The sequence below is a fragment of the Amblyomma mixtum genome, chromosome 2 (genome assembly GCF_055824585.1).
Source record: "Amblyomma mixtum isolate Tamu chromosome 2, ASM5582458v1, whole genome shotgun sequence".
In the NCBI taxonomy this organism is placed as follows: domain Eukaryota; kingdom Metazoa; phylum Arthropoda; class Arachnida; order Ixodida; family Ixodidae; genus Amblyomma; species Amblyomma mixtum.
The window spans coordinates 189,842,366-189,862,368 of NC_143013.1; the positions used below are offsets into that span (position 1 = coordinate 189,842,366).

General features: G+C 48.3%; 1 protein-coding gene across 2 annotated transcripts in view; it reads right to left on the reverse strand.

The window, feature by feature from the left end:
- Positions 1-3,608: 3,608 nt before the first annotated feature.
- The window catches only part of LOC149361871 (aminopeptidase NAALADL1-like), a 49,416-nt gene continuing 33,021 nt past the window's right edge, over positions 3,609-20,003 (reverse strand). For both annotated transcript variants that reach the window (XM_089569609.1, XM_089569608.1), the window contains 3 exons: positions 6,405-6,663; positions 5,012-5,093; positions 3,609-4,163 (listed from right to left, as the gene is read on the reverse strand). In XM_089569609.1, coding sequence (XP_089425735.1) covers positions 3,872-4,163; positions 5,012-5,093; positions 6,405-6,663 — 633 coding nt within the window. In that variant the 3' untranslated portion in view covers positions 3,609-3,871. The remainder of the gene's footprint in view (positions 4,164-5,011; positions 5,094-6,404; positions 6,664-20,003) is intronic.

The following is a 20,003-nucleotide window of genomic DNA, read 5'->3' on the forward strand; positions in this document are numbered from 1 at the left end:
TTGCGGAAATGTGCGATGCCTCTTGCGATGCCGATTCCTCGGTCGAGAAGCAACTGCATGTTCCCCTCGATAATGGGTTCAGTGTTATTCGCTTCTGTGGCGCCTACCGTGATGATGACGCTTGAGCGAGGTGGGACGCTCGCTTGTTCCTCCAGGACACTAAGCGCAACGTGATGTTCCGGAGTTCTCATCGATGGGATGGCCTCGTCCGTGGAAAGTGTGATCATCTTGGATCGCAGGTCGATGATCGCCTGATGCTCATTGAGAAATCCATGCCCAAAATTACTTCGCGGGAACATTGCCGTATCACTACGAAATTAGCAGGATAGGTATGTCCCTTGGGAGTCACTCGCCCTGTGCACCGTCCTGATGGCGTAATGAGGTGGCCCCCTGCGGTGCGAATTTGTGGGCCGTCCCAAGCGATCGTTACTTTCCTCAGCTGCGCAGCGAATGGTCCATTCATCACCGAATAATCGGCTCCTGTGTCGACTAGAGCGGTAACTTTTCGGCCGTCGATAACGACTTCTAAGTCAGATGTCCTGGCTCGGGCGTTGCATGTCGTCTTCGGCGTCGGGTAATGGCTTTGTCGGATATGTGAATTGTGGGCGGGGCGTGTGGTCGAAGTTTTTCCTGATGACGGCGTCGTTTTGAAGGTGGTTCGCGTCGTGCTCGAGGCTTTTGTTGCATGCGTCGTCGGCCTATTAGGTGCGGCGTCTATGTACGGCGTGGTCGCGGCAGGATCTTCGTCGTTTCCTCGGCAAGAAACCTGACCTCCACAGGTTGCTTTGTTTAGTTTCCCCCACGGGGGCTAGGGGACCTTCCTCGGACAGCCGCGGCATAGCTGCGGCCCGGTGATGCAAAACGTGCGGTGGACGGCAACGGCGAGCGGGAAAGACGGCTTGACGACACGTACTCCCCTCCGTGCAGATAGTCGTCGATTTCCCGTGGTCGATGGCCACAGAATGGTCGTGGGGCGTCGATGGCGAAACCACGCAGGCCGATGCGTCTGTACGGGCAGTGGCGAAGTACATGACCGGCTTCGCCGCAATGAAAGCACAGCGGGCGGTTGCTGGAAGTCCACCAGGCGTCGCACTTCCTGGGGCTTGGGCGTCGGTTGTAGGCTGGGCGGGCGGGGGCAGGTGGACGGCGTTCGGGGACAGCTGGTTCACGTCGAAGAGGCGGAATGCGGCTCTCGCGTTGGTGCTGAGGACTGCGTAGTGCAGCAGCGTAGGTTAAGGCTGGAGCTTAGCTGGAGGCGAAGATGACGCAGTGCCAAGCGCATGCTGCACTTCTTGGCATACAATTTCCTCAAGGGTCGCTACTTGAGCCTGGTTGGAAGATGGTAGCAGGCGACGCAGCTATTCTCGTACAATTTCGCGGATAACATCCCGCAGGTTGCCTCCGAATGCTGTGCCATCCGAGAGGGCAGTCGAGATCACTTGGGGCTGTCGAGGAAGATGACGGGCTCGTGCTTCCAAGGTTCTCTCAATGGCGGCTGCTTCACTGGTGAATTCCGCGACCGTCTTCGGTGGGTTGCGGGTCAGACCGCCGAAAAATGCCTCTTTAGCACCACACATCAAAAGCTCCACCTTCTTCTCCTCCGCCATGTCAGGATGGGCTTCGAAAAAGGCGCTTCATATCTTTTACATATGCGGTCACTGACTCGTTCGGGTGTTGGATGCATGACTGTAGGAGCAGCTGAGCTCTTTCTTTCCTGATGATGCTCGTGAAGGCCTTCAGGAACTGCCGTTTGAATAATTCCTACGTCGCTAGAGAAGCTTCGTTGTTTTCGAACCAAATTCTCGCTGGTCCTTCCAAGGCGAAGAAAACATGGCTCATCTTAGTCTGGTCGTTCCACCTGTTGAACACGGCGACCCGCTCAAACTGTTCCAACCATTCCTCGGGATCCTCGCCCGGAGAAGCGTTGAACGTGGGCGGCAGTCGGGGCTGGTGTAAAATAATGGGGGCTGGTGTCGTAGCCATGGCTGAAGTCGGAATTGAGGGGTCCTTCTTCGTTCGCGTGCTGTCCGGTAGCAGTCCGAATTCTGGTGGACGCCTCTGGAGACGACGGCAGCTTCGCCCTTCGCCGGAGGGGGGACGGCTTCTGCGGCTTTCGCGGGATCTTCTTCGAGACGGCTCGGGCTGCTCTGACGGCTCCCAGGGGTTGAGGGCGACAAGGACATCCGGCAGCACCTCCACCAGATGTCACGTATTGGTGACTCCAGTCCGGCGAACAGGAAAACAACGAGGATGTCTTCGAAACGGAACTCTTTACTTGGGTTCTCTTGCGCCCGCAAAGAACTGAATCACTCGGCGGCGGCGTAGCAACAAGCGTGCTCGGCGGTCGTCGAACAGAATGCCCGCCGCTGTCGGCCCTGCTCTTTTTTAAAGCTGATAGCGAACGTTCGATATGGCCGCCGCGGTGGCTCAGTGGCTATGGTGCTCGGCTGCTGACCCAAAAGACGCGGGTTCGATCCCGGCCGCGGCGGCTAGAATTTCTTTGGAGGAGAAATTCTTGAGGCCCGTGTACTGTGCGATGTCAGTGCACGTTAAAGAACCCCAGGTGGTCGAAATTTCCGTAGCCCTCCACTACGGCGTCTCTCATAGCCTTAGTCGCTTTGGGACGTTAAACCCCATAAACCAAACCAAACCAAACCGAACGTTCGATATAAAGCTTTGGAAGTTAATAGAACATTCTGGCACAAAGTAGAATCGGCTCCGCCCGGATGCGATAAATCGAGATAAATCGAGGCACGTCTTGCGTCACAAAGGAAGCGATAAAGCGGCGTGCGGGCAGCCTTGAAGCATGAGCAAATAAACACAACACACAAACGCTACAAAGATTCGCGGCAATATTGTGACGCAATTTTTGGAATGCAGTCCGCGGACTACATATGTTTAAAAGTTCTTTTTTTCTCTCCTTTCGTCCACTATCAACTGGTGTAAATTTTACAGGTTCGGCGTTTTTTAAATTGTCCATTATAATATGTTCTGTCCCGCACAATTAACAATATAGTGACAATTTTATTTAGTTTTCTAGGCTCCAACTTTCACTACGCTTCCGTCGCCATCGTGCAACAAATTGTTTGTATGCCTTTTAACTGGCACTTATTCGCATTTTGGTTTTGAAGAATATCTCCCCGCGCCCCCTTATAGTCTTTGTAGGAAAAAAAAACTCATCTCGCCCATCACAGGCAATTGTATTTCGTAATTCGTGTGCAACTACAAGTTTTTTCTGCAATAAAGATAGTTATATTTAGCTATCTAATTGAGAGATTAAGATTTATTGATGGCGATTGATGCGCCCTTCAAGAACTAAGAAATATAGTTACAGACACTGCTCTGCGACCGTCAGAAAAGTATGACTGGCCAACCGTGGTTCTGGGTACCAAAAGCGGGTGCCAAGCTGGCTAAGCATGGAGCTCTCTAGTTCTCAGAAACCTAAGTACAGCGGCACACATTCAACCACCCTGTATAATTTACATTGTCCACAGTGATTTCAACCATCTCCGCGTTAGTATGGTCAAAGGCGCACAGCTTGCATGCAGTAATAAATGAAGGAAGAGTAAGCGCGGAATTTCAGTTTTTTATTGAAAATGTTGGTTGAGTAACTTTCTTGTGCTCATTAGAAACATTCCCATATGGTCAGCGTCAGATCGACAATAATGCAGAGACGACTTTTCGCATAAAGCACGAAATGTCAATGAATCAACGTGACCGAAACTGGGCATGCACCACGAATTTCCTGACTGCCTACCCAGTGATGATAGAACCCAAGAAGTAACAGGGTATTGGGATGTTAAAGATCGAGAGCTCCGCTTTTCGCTGTGATGTGGCTCGTACAGAAGCTTACGATCACGCGACTCAGTTGCTACAGCGTAGGTATGCGAAGCGCAGTGCCAGCCGCCCGAAGTGCCACGAAAACATCTGCCAGGTAGAAGCGCACATTCTTCCAACCTTGGTCGCGCGTTTCGGGTGGGAGCTGGGATATGTAAAAGAGGAGATCCGCGAAGACCGGAAACCCAGTAATACGGTGTCTGTCGAACTCCGACGGTGCCCAGAGTAGGTGACGGGTAAGTGGCCGTCCAGGTAGGCCCGTTGTCTTCAGGAACGCCTGCTCCGCGAGCATCATTTGGTCGTTGAGAAAACGAATATCCGTCGCCCTGCGCAAGTAGGTGTTCATAGATATTCAACTGCGATTCGCCAACAGGTGCGGTACAAGCAGCCTCGAAGCTAACATTTCAAAAACGAGAAGGAACAGGAACACTCCAGCTTCACATTAAGGATGAAGGTGAAGTGTTACCTCCAGTTTTCCTCTAGTTTAGAAAGCCTTAATGGAGTAAAGCCTATATATGCTGAATTGGTCATTTCGACTTTACATTCATGTATCCTGGGGGTCCTCAGACCACACATGGATTAGTGGTGCAGTGGTTCAGCGATTACCCACTGTCCCGTGATGGCAGGTGCTGCTACCACTGGGGTTTCCGCGACCCATGTTGCTCCTTCTAGGCAGCCTGTCGCGACCATCATTAATTTAACTGCCACCTGTCATGGTGGTCAGTTCGCTCACAATCCGGTAGGCAGGTTGAGATTAAGCCACAAGGTCAAGTGACCTAGGCGACCAACCTATGTTTTCTACGGAAGGGGAGCCTTAAAGCTTCGCGTTAAATGTAAGTTCACTCTTTTCTGACGTGGAAATGCTAATACTGCAGAGGGCTGTTCAGATGCAGGCCGTGTCCGATACGACGCGAAAAAACGCGGTGGCATTTTCAAATTGAAGCTCTGCAAATTTTTAGGCTTCCGTGCTTAACAATTTCGACAAAGAATATTTTGTTTTTGCATAAAAATGGCATAAGTTGAGCCCTTGATGCTTGCCGGCCTTTAATTAGATCCAACGTTATTGCTTTATGTCACCATGTTTTACTATTTTTCAGAAAATTTGAATTTCCTGCCCAATGACATCGCAACTAACGCCACCTTCATTAGCGATAATGGCAATCATTTCTCTCACCTGGTTTCGTTCAGTTGAGCCATGTATTCTGTCCACTGATCGGCAACCGTCCGGAAGCGTTGTATCGCCAGTCGAAGAGGGTCTGTAAATTGTGCGTTTTCCAAGAGTGTGTAGTTGGGCTAATCAGACTAGATTCGAGAGCATAATGAGAGAACAGGCGTTTGCACTCAAGACAAAAGGCGGCACAACACAGGTGTGTTTGTGTAAATCCGAAAGTTAAACATGCACATGGCAAGATGGGCATGAAATGCGATATGAATATAATGAATAAGTGCGTGAACACTTCACTTTCGCCTGCTTTCTTCGAAAAGCTTGCGCCTGGTCAGAAAGATGGTGGGAGAACCTGTGAGCACCATAACAGACTCGTCCAGAGCACGTAAAGCTTGTGCCAGTCGATGAATGGCCCAAATTACATTGATGACCACATTCGTTCCATGTTAGCGAAATGTTCTGTAAGCACAAGCACAAAGCGACGCAACTTTTTCAACACTGCAGCTGCAAAGCAAAAAACAAAACAAAATACAAATATTCAACGAACACCGGAAATTTTAATCATTTTGTTAAGGTACGCTTTCAATAAATCTCACTGCTACTGGTTTGACTCCAGTGAAATTACGGCAGAGGTAAACAGATCCCGCTGCGAAAATTCGTCGCACTGCCACCGTTACCTTTTTTTTTGCCAGCAATATATAAGCACCGGTAAAGCTCACGAAAGCGTGTCAAACGTGCTGTCCTATTTTACCATTCAGCGGCGCGGGCGCGAGACGCGTTTATGCAGCTGCCACCTTGGGTTCGTTTCTGCCACGGCCAGAGTGACGTTTTTTTCCATGGCCTACGTCACTAGGAGCAGCGACCAGCGGCAGAGGAGCAAATTAAATGGGAAGTGAACAGAAAGTTCGAAAACTGGCGCTAGGCTTTCAGGCCCTAGTGAAAAATATCGTTTTAGTAGACGTCAGAATATGTCCTCGCTCATGACGTAACTGCGTTGCGTTATGACCTATTGTCACATTGCACTTATGGGGTTCCGACAAGCTGTTGCTTTTTATGTATCCTGAGGTCAACATCCGGAGCAGCATATGCCGGCTTGCATGCCAGCGCATGCAATGCAATGTGCATAGAAGGGTCAGGGTTCGGGCTAGTGGGTAGTCAACATGAGTAATGTGTTTTTGCATGGTGTTTTTTTCTCATTCCTTAACACATCGTGAACATGACAAGATAATCGTTGTTACTCATCTATACCTGTACTTTACGTGATCTTTGTAAGGTCCGCGCCAAATAAATATCGTTTAGTGGAATTTTAGCGCTTGTGTTGTGCCCCTTCAATTTTGTGCTCTATGTATCCTCACAATGTGCGTAGTCTTGGGCGTACAATTCCTTTGCGTTAACAACTTACCAAGAGACACCCCATTCAGTTCCAGCTGCAGCGCAGTGGGTGATGACTGGAGCACATTCAGCGACTCCTCCAGACGTCGGCCGAGGGCTGAAAAGTTTGTAGGCACGAGAGCCGCATTCGCTGCAAGCCATGTCGCTGCCCCGTGGAGCCGAGCGCACACAGGTGCCAGCTGAGGATCAGTCCAGTTGTGGTAAAGGAGAAACGTGTCATATGCCGTGTGGTAAGCAGCGTAGGTCTCCTCGCCATTGTCCGCAGTGCTCTGCTTACGGTGAAAGGAAAAAAAGAAGAGTGGATACAACAGGTCGGCTACTTGTCAGTGGCATGGTATATATATATATATAAGTCTTAACATTCACAGGCGTTTGTAACTCCGTGTTTTGATATATATTGCATTCTCAGATTTCACTTTTGGTATTTCAAAACATGAAATATCTTTGTGCGCCAACAGAATGCCCGAACTAAAGACCCACTAGCGATAGTTTGGATTTGTTGCTGCGAGCGTCGATAGGTAGACATTGCGTGACTATACTGTAAATGTGAGTTAGTGAAAGTCATCTCGCACCCTTTGACAGCAGCGAAGAGAAGGTGACAATCTAAATTTTGCGCTGGCTGCAGAAGATTTATTTGAGTGCATTAGTGAACAAAGATAGGCTGGGCTTGCTACGCTCACGACACTACCTATAGGACCGACGTTTAGTTCTCGCTGATGTTGTACAGCTGTCGAACTGTGGTTTCTTTGGACTTTTCATATATTTCGTGAAACAAATAATTAGACTCGACGCTTCTATAAACGTTTTTTTTTCATAAACTTAATTCTGCGTCTATATTTCTAGTGAAGTTATACTTAGGCACGCAGAGGAAACTAGCCTTTTAAATCTGTTCCCTAGGACTGATGCGGACCTAATATAGCGTGTTGTACTAGCATTCACACAGGGAATGCTATTTTGCCGCGTTTTACGCAATCTCAAATTTTTATTGAAATGCAAATTTACAGAATGCTAGCCATCCATTCCACTCCCCACTTTCTTTGGTCATGACGTCAGCTGTGAAGATAGCTACAGGATGTAGGCGAGAAAACAACCTATCACATGCACGGCCAGTGCGGTTACGGTGCCGACGCTACCCGCCCTCCTGCCACCACATCCAGTCCGGCTGAGTCACGTCGAACACGCTGCCAGAAATCGTCGCACAAACGACTCTATGTTTATTTATCCACATACGCCTCTTCTGAGAGTGCCCGCGCAACAGGCGCGCTCTACAGGCCAGCCGTTGCTGAGATTACATTTGCGGCGAAAAAGCTCCTCACGGGTTCCAAACACGTCATTGTTCTCGGCGTCGGTGCCAGTGCGCCAGTGCCGCATGTCCGTCGGACGCGTTTGTGCAGGTAACGAAGTTCTGAAGAATCGACTGGTAGGCTAGTTGATTCAGGATTAGTTGAGACAGAGCGCACAAGACGGACAAAGGAAGAAGAAAAATAAAGGAACACGGACACATTTCTTCGTCATTCGTCCATCTCATCCGCTCTGTTTCAACTTGTCCAAGTAAGTGTCAGCATGGGTGCGTTTCTGCCACAAAAAGCGAAACGCCCTCCGCGACAGCCTGAGTCGCTAATAGCAGCGCCCAATGGCATAGGACGAGAATAACGAAAAATAGAATGGATCATTTTGTCGATTTCACAATATACCTTCGTTGTTTCATGCTGTTCAATGTCTACGTTATTTAGTGTTTATGGTTTGATTATGGGGCTTTAACGTCACAATGTGACTCAGGCTATGAGGGACTCCGTAGGGAAGGGTTACGGAAACTTCAATCTTTTGGGGCTCCTTAACGTGCATTAAAATCGCAAAGTACACGGGCCTCTAGAATTTCGCCTCCATCAAAATTCGATCGCCTTGGCCGGGATCGAACGCGCCTATTTCACCTGAACAGTTATTTTGTGTAATGTGATGTTGTACGGTATGGTAAGGCTCCGTTAGGTATGGTGTGATGCAGTATGATACAGCCGGCCAAATATTTAGCTGGCGTATGCGACGGCCGCTTTTTCTGCGCTCTTGCAGTTTGCGACGAAGCAAACTTGCCGAAAGCTCAATATTAAGCACGGGCTTAGTGAACCTGTGCTTAGATTTGTTATTTTCGTAAGTTTACTCCGTCATAAGCTGCAGGAGCACCGAAAACGCGGCCGTCGCGCACTCCAGCTAAAGATTTGGCCGGCTGCGCATGCTATAAAATTTAACGCTCCGAAACTGCAACCCTTCTATAATACATAACGCATCTGAGGGCAATAAATAAAATGAAGTGTTGATAGTGTGATAACATGTTCCCCGAGAACAATTTTGGGACAGTACATTTGTACAATTTAGTACGCTCATATTAGTTGAAAGGTTCTATGAGGATGTGGAAGCGGCAATGACCAAAGTAAAATCATAGTTCACTGTACTGATGGGCGTCTTTAATGCGAAGGTAGGCAAAAGGCAGGCTGGGGCCCAGGCTGTAGGTGACTATGGCGTAAGTTCTAGGAATAGAAGGGGAGATTTATTAGTAGAGTTCGAAGATAGAAATAATTTACATATCATGAATACCTTCTTCCGCAAACGAGCAAACAGGAAGTGGACGTGGAAGAGCCCCAATGGTGAGACTAAAAATGAAATAGACTTCATACTGTGCGTTCACCCTGGCATCGCCGATGATTTGGAGGCCCTCGGTAAGGTCTGTTGTAGCGACCACCACAGAATGGTAAGGTCCCATATTAGCTTAGATTTCACGAGAAAACGAAGGAAACTAGTGCCGCGGAAGGCTATTAAGGAGTTAGAATTAAGAGGGAAGGTAGAGGAATTCAGAATGTCGCTGCAGAACAGATTTTCCACTTTAACTGAAGAAGAAGTCCGTAGTGTTGAAACAATGAATGATAATCTCACAACTATCGTTACAGAGTGCGCCGCAGAAGTAGGTGGCAGGATGGTTCGACAGGATACCAGCAAGCTTTCTCAGGAGTCTAAAGATGTGATTGAGAAACGCCAAAGCATGAGGACATCTAACTCCACAGACAGGATAGAACTAGCAGAGCTATCGAAGTTAATAAATAACCGCAAGGTAGCCGACATAGGAAACTTTAGCATGGAGAATATCGAGCATGCTCTAAGGAACGGAGGTAGCCTAAAATCAGTGAGGAGAAAACTGGGCATAGGTAAAAACCAGAAGTATGCGCTAAAAGACAAAGAGGGCAGTGTCATCAGCAATATGGATAAGATAGTTGAATTAGCCGAAGAGTTCTACACAAATCTATACAGTAGCGAATGTAATCATCACGTTACTGAGGGAGGCAGTCGAGCACCGCAATGGGAGATCCCGCCAGTAACGCAGGAGGAAGCAAAGAAAGCCTTAGGAGCAATGCAGAGAGGGAAAGCAGCTGGTGAGGATCAGGTAACAGCAGATTTGTTGAAGGACGGAGGAGAGATTGTGCTACGAAAACTAGTCACCCTGTACACGCCATGCCTTGTGACCTGGAGAGTACCAGAAGCTTGGAAGAACGCTAACATTGTCTTAATTCATAAGAAAGGAGACGTCACGGGCTTGAAGAATTACAGACCGATCAGCTTATTGTCCGTTGTCTACAAGGTATTTACTAAGGTAATCGCTAATAGAGTCAGGACAACCTTAGACTTCAGTCAACCAAATGATCAGGCAGGCTTTCGTAAGGGTACTCGACGAGAGACCACATTCGCACTATCAATCAGGTTATAGAGAAATGCGTAGAATATAACCAACCCCTATACATAGCCTTCATTGAATACGAGAAAGCATTTTACTCAGTGCAAACCTCAGCTGTCATGCAGGCATTGCGGAATCACGGTGTGGAAGAGTGTTAAGTGAAATTATTGGAAGATATTTTTAACGATTGCACAGCTACTATAGTTCTCCGTAAAGTCATCAATAAAATTCCCATACGGAAAGGTGTCAGGCAGGGAGAGACAATCTCGCCAATTCTATTCACCGCCTGCTTACAGGAGGTATTCCGTGGCCTGAAATGGGAAGAGTAGGGGATAAGAGTTACTGGAGAAGACCTGAGTAATTTGCGATTCGCTGATGACATTGCCTTGCTAAGCCACTCAAGACTTGATCAATGAGTTAGACGGGCAGAGCAGAACGGTGGTGCTAAAAATTAACATGCAGAAAACCAAAGTAATGTTCAACAGCCTTGCAAGGGAACAGCCGTTCGCATTTGGTAGCGAGATGCTGCAAGTAGTAAGAAAATATGTCTACTTAGGGCAGGTAGTGACAGCTGATCCGGATCATGAGAAAGAAATAATTAGAATGGGGGGAGCGCATATTGCAGGTTCTCTCAGATCATGAATGGCAGTTTGCCAATATCCCTCCGTAGAAAAGTATACAACAGCTGTAGCTTACCGGTACTCAACTAAGGGGCACAAACGTGGAGGCTAACAAAGAGGGTTCAGCTTAAGTTAAGAACAACGCAGCGAGCTATGGAAAGAGAAATGATAGGTGTAACGTTAAGAGATCGGAAGAGGGCGGAGTGGGTGAGGGAACAAACGCAGGTTAATGACATTATAGTTGAAATCAAGAGGAAGAACTGGGCTTGGGCAGGGTATGTAATGCGAAGGCAAGATAACCGCTGGTCCTTAAGTGTAACGGAGTGGGTTTCAAGAGAAGGCGAACGTAGCAGGAGACGGCAGAAAGTTAGGTAGGCGGATGAGATTAATAAATTTGCGGTTATACAGTGGCCGCCGCTGGCAAAGGACAGGGTTAATTGGAGAGACATGGTAAAGGCCTTTGCCCTGCACTGGGTGTCCTCAGACTAATGATGATGATGATAATGAAAATTTGGTAGAACCATTACGAAATCAGAGAATCATTCTTACTCGTACTGATGGCGTGCTAATGCAACGCCAGCCAATTTACAGTAATTTTTCAGTGGAGAGCGACTTGCAGAAGCAGCAGGTACCTAGTGTTAAGTTTTACACTTCAATAAGAGCAACTGTACGCATTAAGCATCAATATTCATTGTCCCGATAGCCAACGCTAACCTGAGCATTGCCTTTCGCACTCCCATTGTTGTGGACATTTAAACGTGTCAGTTATGAAACATCTTATGAACAGCACGGATTTTAGCACACGTCTTCAGTTTAAGTGTTTAGCACCCGCTGAAGGGTACATTCGATTATGGAGCATCATTACAGAAAGAGAGCTCCAGCACAGTCTTCCAATTTGTTACAAAAAATTGATGCGTTTTAGCGGCTCACAGCAAATTCGCTAAGCTTAAATCCTATAAAAGTGGAATGCCACGGTTGTCGTTCGAGTTCATCTACAATGTGGATGAGAATTGTATGTCCTATCGTCACTGGGAAATTGTCCTGAAAACAGCGCTTTTCCTCTTCACGCTGCCGTATTTGGATGGGATTCTATTGCTACTAGCGCACATTGTGGGCAATATTTTTGTCTTTTCTCATGGTCTTTATTTCAAAGGCAGATTGTTCATATTCTTTGAGGGGGAAATTAACATTGCGGGTTGACACAACTGAGATCATTCTGTCTGCTGCAGATTGTGTTTCCGTAGGAGGAAATTATAGTTAAACTCACAGAAAATTGCGTAACTATGGATGCCATACACCTGGCGCCCGTTAAGCGGTTGCACCGCCAACAAGACAGGTAGAAGAGACGGAGCGGACAGTAGGACGAATCGAATGCAAAAGAGCGCCACGACACATGAGGTGTAGCTGACTATGTTCTGCCTGGAGCAGCCTTCTTGCCCGGTCGCAAGCAATGGATATGGCGATACTACTTAGTAATCGTGATATTGGGAGCAGTCTAAACGCAAATCATGGTATTCCCGCCAAGCCTGATTTGGAAACCAAACATCCCCTTAGGATTAGCGACTTAGAAATTACGTTCTACTCAGTCACAACGCATAACTCCATTGAATTACAGTAAGTCATGCCTGCATTGTTTGCCACATGAAATACCTAAGACCCTTTATTGTGACTGGTAGTGATGCCAGAATTCAATCTGCACTAACATTTAGGAATTACTTTGTTTAAAATTTATTCCTCCAGTTCATTGCAATTACGAAATGTGCGCAAATTTAGCCTAAACCTTTTAAAGTGAAATTCACAATAAAATTTTTGCTTTGTGGTAGGTAAGCTTTCTTAGTACTCCCAACGCCCTTGACTGATTTAAAGGATCTCAGAGACAGGCTAATCTCAGTGGCCGAACACTCGGAACTGATGGGCGCACATACTGTGGATATATCCGGATTATTCCCGGAAAATGTGATCTAATTAGACATAGCAACCGACAGTGCACTCAAGTGGAACGTTACGAATATTCCTGAGCAAACAAGAGCACATTCAGCTCCAATTACTTTGATCCCAATTTCAATGAAGATAAAAATCGGGGGATCAAAACAATTGCTTAAGTGAAAATAGTGATGTAGAAAGTCCCAAACTGGTAGTTTCCCCATCTCCAATGATTTCATTTGAAAACAAAACCCTTGGCGCAATGGTAAGAAATTACTGCTATAATGAAATTCTCTGGCAACCGCGGGAAGCATAGAATTAGCAAAACACCGCGACTCCACACGCGACTGATCGCTGCTAGAGCGGCACGAATTGAGGTGCGCCATATGAAAACGCAGCAGAAAGGCGTGCTTTGGAGACGATAAATAGTGTCACGTTGTACTGACGGCAGTCGAGTGGTGAGGAAGACGGGAACAAGACTTGCAAACAAAGCTCTTTATTTGGGCTGACTGGCGCCCCTAAAAATATTGAAAAGCACGGTGGTGGCGTAAGCAACAAATGGCTCGTCAGTCGTCGAACTACAAATGCCCGTTGCTAGCGGCATCGTTCAATTTAAAGCCGGCAAGCAAACTTCGAGATAGCAGGTCAGGATCATCTACAGTAATCTGGAAAAACGTGGATGCAGCTCTTCATGGCTGTAATCAATCGAGATTAGTCTGGCCGCTTCTCGCATCAGGAACAAAAATGACAACACCCCTTTCCTCCGGTCTTGAGCCCGAACGAAAGGACACTACAACGATACGTGCCATTATCCGCTCCCAAAGAAGCGTCGCCTCGATGCCTCAAAAATGAAAATAAACAAGGAGAATGCAAACTTATAGTAATTTAGCGTTCATAGTACTGTGACGTTGTAGTGACGGCAGTCCAGCGGTCAGGAAGACAGCAACAAGACTTGCAAACGAAGATATATTTCGGGCTGACTTGCGCCCGCAAAAGATCTGAATCACTGGGCGACGGCGTAAGCAGCACACGTGCTCGTCAGTCGTCGAACTACGAATGCCGGGCGCTCGGGGCGTCGCTAAATTTAAAGCCGACAAGGAAACTTCGAGATATCAGGTCAAGATCATCTACAGTAGTCTGAAAAAACGTAGACGCAGCTCTTCATGGCTGTGGTCAATCGAGATTAGTCCGGTCACTTCTCGCGTCACGAACAAAAATGATAACACCCCTTTCCTGCGGACTTTACTCCTTTAGCCTTTATAAAATGGTTTAAGGCGTGCTACATGTACGACTTGCATGTGTGTGCGTCGTCGCTGAGATGCTGTCGGGCCGTCAGGGATGACTTCATAGTAGAGGTCACCGATGCGTCGGAGAACCCTGTACGGGCGAAAGAAGCGTCGCAGCAACTCTTCACTCAATCCACTGCAGCGAATTGGCGTCCATATCCAAACACGATCACCTGGCTTGTAATGCGTGTCTCGTAGGCGCAGATTGTAGCGTCCGGCGTCGGAGTGCTGCTGGTCTTTAGTGCGAAGCCGCGCAAGTTTTCGGGCTTCCTCGGCGCGATGAATGTAGGCGGCGACGTCGAAGCTGTCTGCGTCTGAAAGGTGCGGGAGCATTGCATCGAGAGTTGAAGTGGGCTTCCTGCCGTATACAGCCTGGAATGGGGTAAACCTGGTTGTCTCCTGGACGGATGTGTTATACGCAAAGATTACGTGGGGCAGAATGGTGTCCCACGTATTGTGTTCGGCGTCGGTGTACATAAAGAGCATGTCTGCGATGGTTTTGTTCAGGCGCTCTGTAAGCCTCCTGGTTTGGGATGACAGGCAGTTGTCCTCCGATGGCTTGTCTGAGCGTAATGGCTTGCGTCAGCTCCGCTGTATACGCCGTTCCTCTGTCTGTGATGAGCACTTAGGTGCGCTGTGTCGCTCGAGAATTCGTTCGACACAAAATTTTGCGACCTCTGTTGCGGTACCATTAGGCAACTCTTTTGCTTCGGCGTAACGGGTCATGTAGTCGGTGGCCACTTGTTACCTGATGATGAAGTCGGAAAAGGGCCGAGCAGGTCCATCCCTATTTGCTGAAAGGGCTTTGTTGGAGGTGGTACGGGGTTCAGGAGTCCGGCTGGTCTAATCGGAGGCGTTTGGCGTCGCTGACACTCACGGCACGTTTTCACGTAATGGGAAACTTCGGCAGCTAGCCGCGGCCACTAGTACTTCTCCTCGATGCGGTGCAACGTGCGAGCAATCCCGAGATGTCCTGCAGTCGGCTCATCATGACTTGCCTGCATAATTTCTTGCCTGAGATTTTTGGGCACGACAAGAAGATGCACTGTCCAGTCGGGCGCGAAGTTCTAAAGGAGGTCATTATTGTGAAAGACGAACGACAGTGAACGGCTAGCGTACCGACAATTTTCCCCCGTCTACCATTTTTCTGACCGAGGACCGCTCCTAAGCCCACACCGCTTGCATCGTTATGAATTTTGGCTTCAGCGTTTTCATCGAAGTGCCCGAGCACAGGGGGGGACTGTAAGCGGCGCTTCAGCTCTTTGAAAGCTTCTACTTGCGGCGTTTCCCATTTAAAAGGCACGTCAGCATTGGTAAATTGGATCAAAGGTTCAGCGATGCGCGAAAAGTTATTGACGAACCATCAGTAATAAGCGCATAATCCAAGGAATCTGCGTATAGCTTTCTTGTCATTAGGCTTTGGAAACTCTGCGATCGCAGCTGTCTTTTGAGGGTCTGGGCGAACTCCATCCTTGCTTACGACGTGACCAAGGAACAGAAGCTCCTCGGAGGTGAAGTGGCACTACTCTAATTGCAGTTCTAGGCCTGAAGACTTGATTGTTTCCAGAGCTATCTGAAGCCTTTTGAGATGGTCTTCAAAACATGAAGAGAAGCGAACAACGTCATCTATGTAGACTAGACAAATTTGCGACTTCAAGCCTGCGAGCACCGTATCCATTACTCGCTGGAACGTCGCTGAGCCAGAGCAGAGGCCGAATGGCATCACCATAAACTCGAAGAGTCCGTCTGGTGAGACGAACGCGGTCTTCTCGCGATCTCTTTCGTCGACTTTAATTTGCAAGCAGCCGCGCTTCAGGTCCATCGATGAGAAGTACTTAGCGTTGCACAGCCGATCCAATGTGTCGTCGATGCGGAGGAGGGGGTTGACATCCTTCTTGGTAATGTTATTCAAGCGGCGGTAATTGAAGCAAAAGCGAAGGGTGCCGTCTTTCTTTTTCACTGGGACGACTGGTGCTGCCCAGGGGCTCCTCGATGGATGGATGACGTTGTCACGAAGCATTTCCTCAAATTGCTTGCGGATAGCTTGGCGTTCTAGCGGCGATACGCGGTAGGGGCTCTACAACACTGGTCGCCCATCTTCGTCTGTGACAATGCGGTGCTTGGCAAGCCGGGTTCGACGCACATTCGATGTTGATGAGAAGCAATCGCTGTACCTTTCAAGAAGACTGCGTAGTTGGTCTTGTGTTCTCCAGGGTAATGCTGGGTTGATATCAAACGTGGGTTGTTGGCATCGGTCAGATGGTTCTACGGGTTGGTAGGGGAGGGCCAATAAATCTCTGATATCTGCCAGCTCCTCGAGAAAGGCAATCATCGTACCTTTGTTAAGATGCCGTTATTCTTCAGTGAAGTCGGTTAGCAGCACCTGGGCTTGGCCATTTCGGATTTGGGCGACTCTCCTTGCGACGCCTAGTCCTCGATTCAGGAGTACCTATGCAGGCGACGACACTCGATCGGGCGGTACGCTCAATGCTTCATCGAGAACGTTTAAGGCGACGTGATGAGTTGCGCTTGTCGCAGCAGGTATGGCTTTGTCCGTGGAAGGCTTGGTAGACTTAGATTGAAGGTAAATGATCGCCACATGTTCATTCAGCAAGTTGATTCTCAAAATCACGTCACAAGAGTATTTCTGTAGGACCAGGAAGGTTGTAGCTTAGGTTCGCCCATTTACTGTAATTCTCGCGGTGCAGCGTCCTCATGGCATAATAAGGTTACACCCTGCGGTGCTGATCAGCGGGCCATCCCAAGTTGTTGATACTTTGCTGAGTCGAACAGCGAGTGGCCCACTCATGACGAAGTAGTCAGCTCCCGTGTTGACCGTGTTTACCATTGACCGCAACTTCAAGGTCACATGTTCGCGTTCTCGTATTGCACGTTGTCTTCGGTGTCCGATCTAGGCTTCGTCGAGTAGTGAGGCTGCGGTGGGCGTAATCCGATGTTACTTCTCTGGGCAGCGGTGAAAGCTTCAAGCCTGGCCGCGTCGTCGTCGTCGGTGTTGTCTTCGTAGTTGAGGCATGGTCTTGCGTTTTCTTTGATGGAGGATCTGTTCTTGCGCTTAGAAGCAACCTCACCTCCAGAGGCTGCTTTATTCAGTTTAACCTTCGGGGGCTGGGGGAGCGTCCACGCACGGCGTAACCTCGGCTAGGAGATACAAAGCGCGGCGACGATGGCGACGGGGACCGTGATAGGCGGCTCGGCGACGAGCATTCTTCCCCATGCAAAAACTGCGGTTTCGACTGGTCGCTGGCAGAATCGGGGTCGTGGGGCGTCGTAAGAGAACCCTCGGATGCCCTTTATTCTGTATGGGCAGTACAGGAAAATGCGGCCGGCTTCGCCACAGTGGAAGCATAGTGGGCGGCGCTGGTCGGGAGTTCTCCACTCGTCGCATTTCCTCGGCCGTATGCGGCGCTCCTAGGACGGGCGGGTTGGGGCTAGAGGGCGGCGGTCCAGCGTAGCGGGCTCAGGGCGATAGGGGCTTGGGTACCGTCGTCGAGGTGCAGGACGGCGCACTGCTGCGGCATAAGTCATGGCGGGGGGCTGCAGAGGTGAATGCCTCTTCTACGAATTCCACGACGGTTTTCGGTGGGTTGCGGACGAGGCCGGCAGAGTTCCTCTTTAATTCCTCACGTAAGCAGATTTACCTTTTTTTCTTTCTTCATGTCCGCGTCGGCACGCCGGAAGAGACGCTTCATTTAATCAGTGAACACGGCAACGGTCTCGTTTGGGTGTTGTATGCGAGCCTGTAGCAGCTGCTGGGCTGTCTTCTTTGTCACGACGTTTGTAAAGCTCTTCAGAAGTTGCTCCTTGAAGGGTTCCCAGTTCGTAAGGCTAGCTTCCTCATTCTCAAACCAGATTCATGCTGGTCCCTCCAAGGCGAAGAAGACGTACCTAAATTTCATTTCATCATCCCAGTTATTAAAGATATCTACACGGCCGAACTATTCCAGCCATTCTTTGGGGCCGGCATCAGGCGAAGCCTCGAAGGATGGTGGCACTCGAGGGTGCTGCAGTATAATTGGAGTCGACGTCTAGGGGCAAGCTCATGGTAGACGTTGGTGTTTGCTTTCGCTTCCGGGCAGGTTCCGGCAGAGTCCCGAACTCAGGTACGTTCCCTAGCAGACGTAGGCTTGAGCGGTGGGCTGGACTCACGACTGAGAGGGCTGGTGTCACGACTTGCAGGAGGTGCCCAGAACATGGAAGAGACCCAGCACCTCCACCAGATGTCCCTTTGTAGTGACGCAGTCCAGTCAGGAAGTCCAGTCCAGTCCAGGAAGTCCAGGTAGTCCAGTCAGGTTGTCAGGAAGACAGCAACAAGAGTTGCAAACGAAGCTCTTTATTTAGGCTGGCTTGCACCCGCAAAAGAACTAAACAGCACGGCAGTGACGTAAGCAACATATGTGCTCGTCAGTCGTCGAACTATGTGTGCCTGTCGCTCGCGGCACCGCTCAATTTAAAGCCGGCAAGGAAACTTCGAGATAACAGGTCAAGATCATCTACAGTAGTCTGAAAAAATGTAGACGCAGCTCTTCATGGCTGTGATCAATCGAAATTAGTCCAGGCGCTTCTCCCGTCGGGAACAGAAATGATAACACCCCTTTCCTGCCGCCTTGAGTGCGAACGAGCGGACACTACAATGATACGTGGCAATAGAATCACACACTCGTGCTCTCGAACATTTCGGAATTTGTGAATATATTCGGTGCTGAAAGGCGGAAAGATCATATGGAGAGCAAAAAACCGCCCTTGTGCTGCATTCAGGCACTGATATTCGGTACAATAACCTCACAAACTGTTCAATTTCCACGAACCGACTGTCCCGTGTGTTCTTGGTGGTCGCCAAATAAACTCTCAGTTTCAACCTGTCGGCGCGCTGAATTACAACACACTTGAGTGCTTCAGTGCACAAGAATCAGCTGTTTCTCGTTTACTGTAGACTTTCTATAGGCTTCTTGGAGACTCTAGTACATTTCTATAGATGTTTCTTTTGGTCTATTCATACTATATTGAAACCCGTGTACTAAACGTTTAAGGCTATAGGTTGTTGATTGAACGTGTATAAAATTTGTTTTCCTATAGACTGTCTATAGGATTTGTCGACAGAAATCTATGGACTGTCTATACGCTGCATAAATACATTTTTTAAAGCGAGAATTCAGGTCTTTGTGAGCAGCTGACATCAAGCAGTCGTACTGTGAATTGTTTAAATGAGGAAAATTAATTAATTCAGTTATCAGACCACTCGAGATGCTTGATAGTTTTTGTTTTGAAGGGTTAGAATGTGAAAAATGATTATTTCAGGCTGCATTCGTTGATGACTGCGAGCATTTTCTGTTGTTAGGGCAGGTAGCTTAAGAGAAAATATTAGCTGTCTGATTACGCGTAATGCGGCTATATCGGATGATCGAAAAGAAGTGTATTTCTAAGCAAAACCTGCGTTAGAATCAGAGCAGCAGTATTTTCAGAGATGCGTACTGTGTAGAGGCGCAGTGATAGGGCTCGGCTACGGACCGGAAACAGGTGTCTACATCTCAAGAGAGCCGTATGGAACTGAGCAACTGTCCATTTTACCAATGTGGTAACTTGAACTCCTCACTTGGCCCTTTCTGCAAAAAAAAAACAACCCACTCTACAGTTGTCAGGTCAGAAGTAAGTAGATGTACGGGACACATGAAAAATATTACCACAAGTGGCTAACTACCCGAATGAGGACGATACCCGGCGCTGGGACATGACGAAAACAGCAGTCCCTCAGCGAAAGGCTCCATGCTGAAAATAAACTTAGTCTTGTAGAAACATTGATCGAATATGACTGCTAAAGACTTCTGCGTCGATTGCAATTGCTATAGAAACAAGTACAATTTTCTGTCTACCAAAGCTCTATTAGCCTAACCAGTCAGCAGTTAATAAAAGAGTCCTAATTGTACAGGGCGTCACATATGTGCAAGGATTCATTCTGCAGTTTCTGGAAATTTCACGCTGCTTCCCAGCTTGTCATTTGCACCCGTGTTCCTACTGTTCTCTTTTACCCACCTTGCTGGACATTC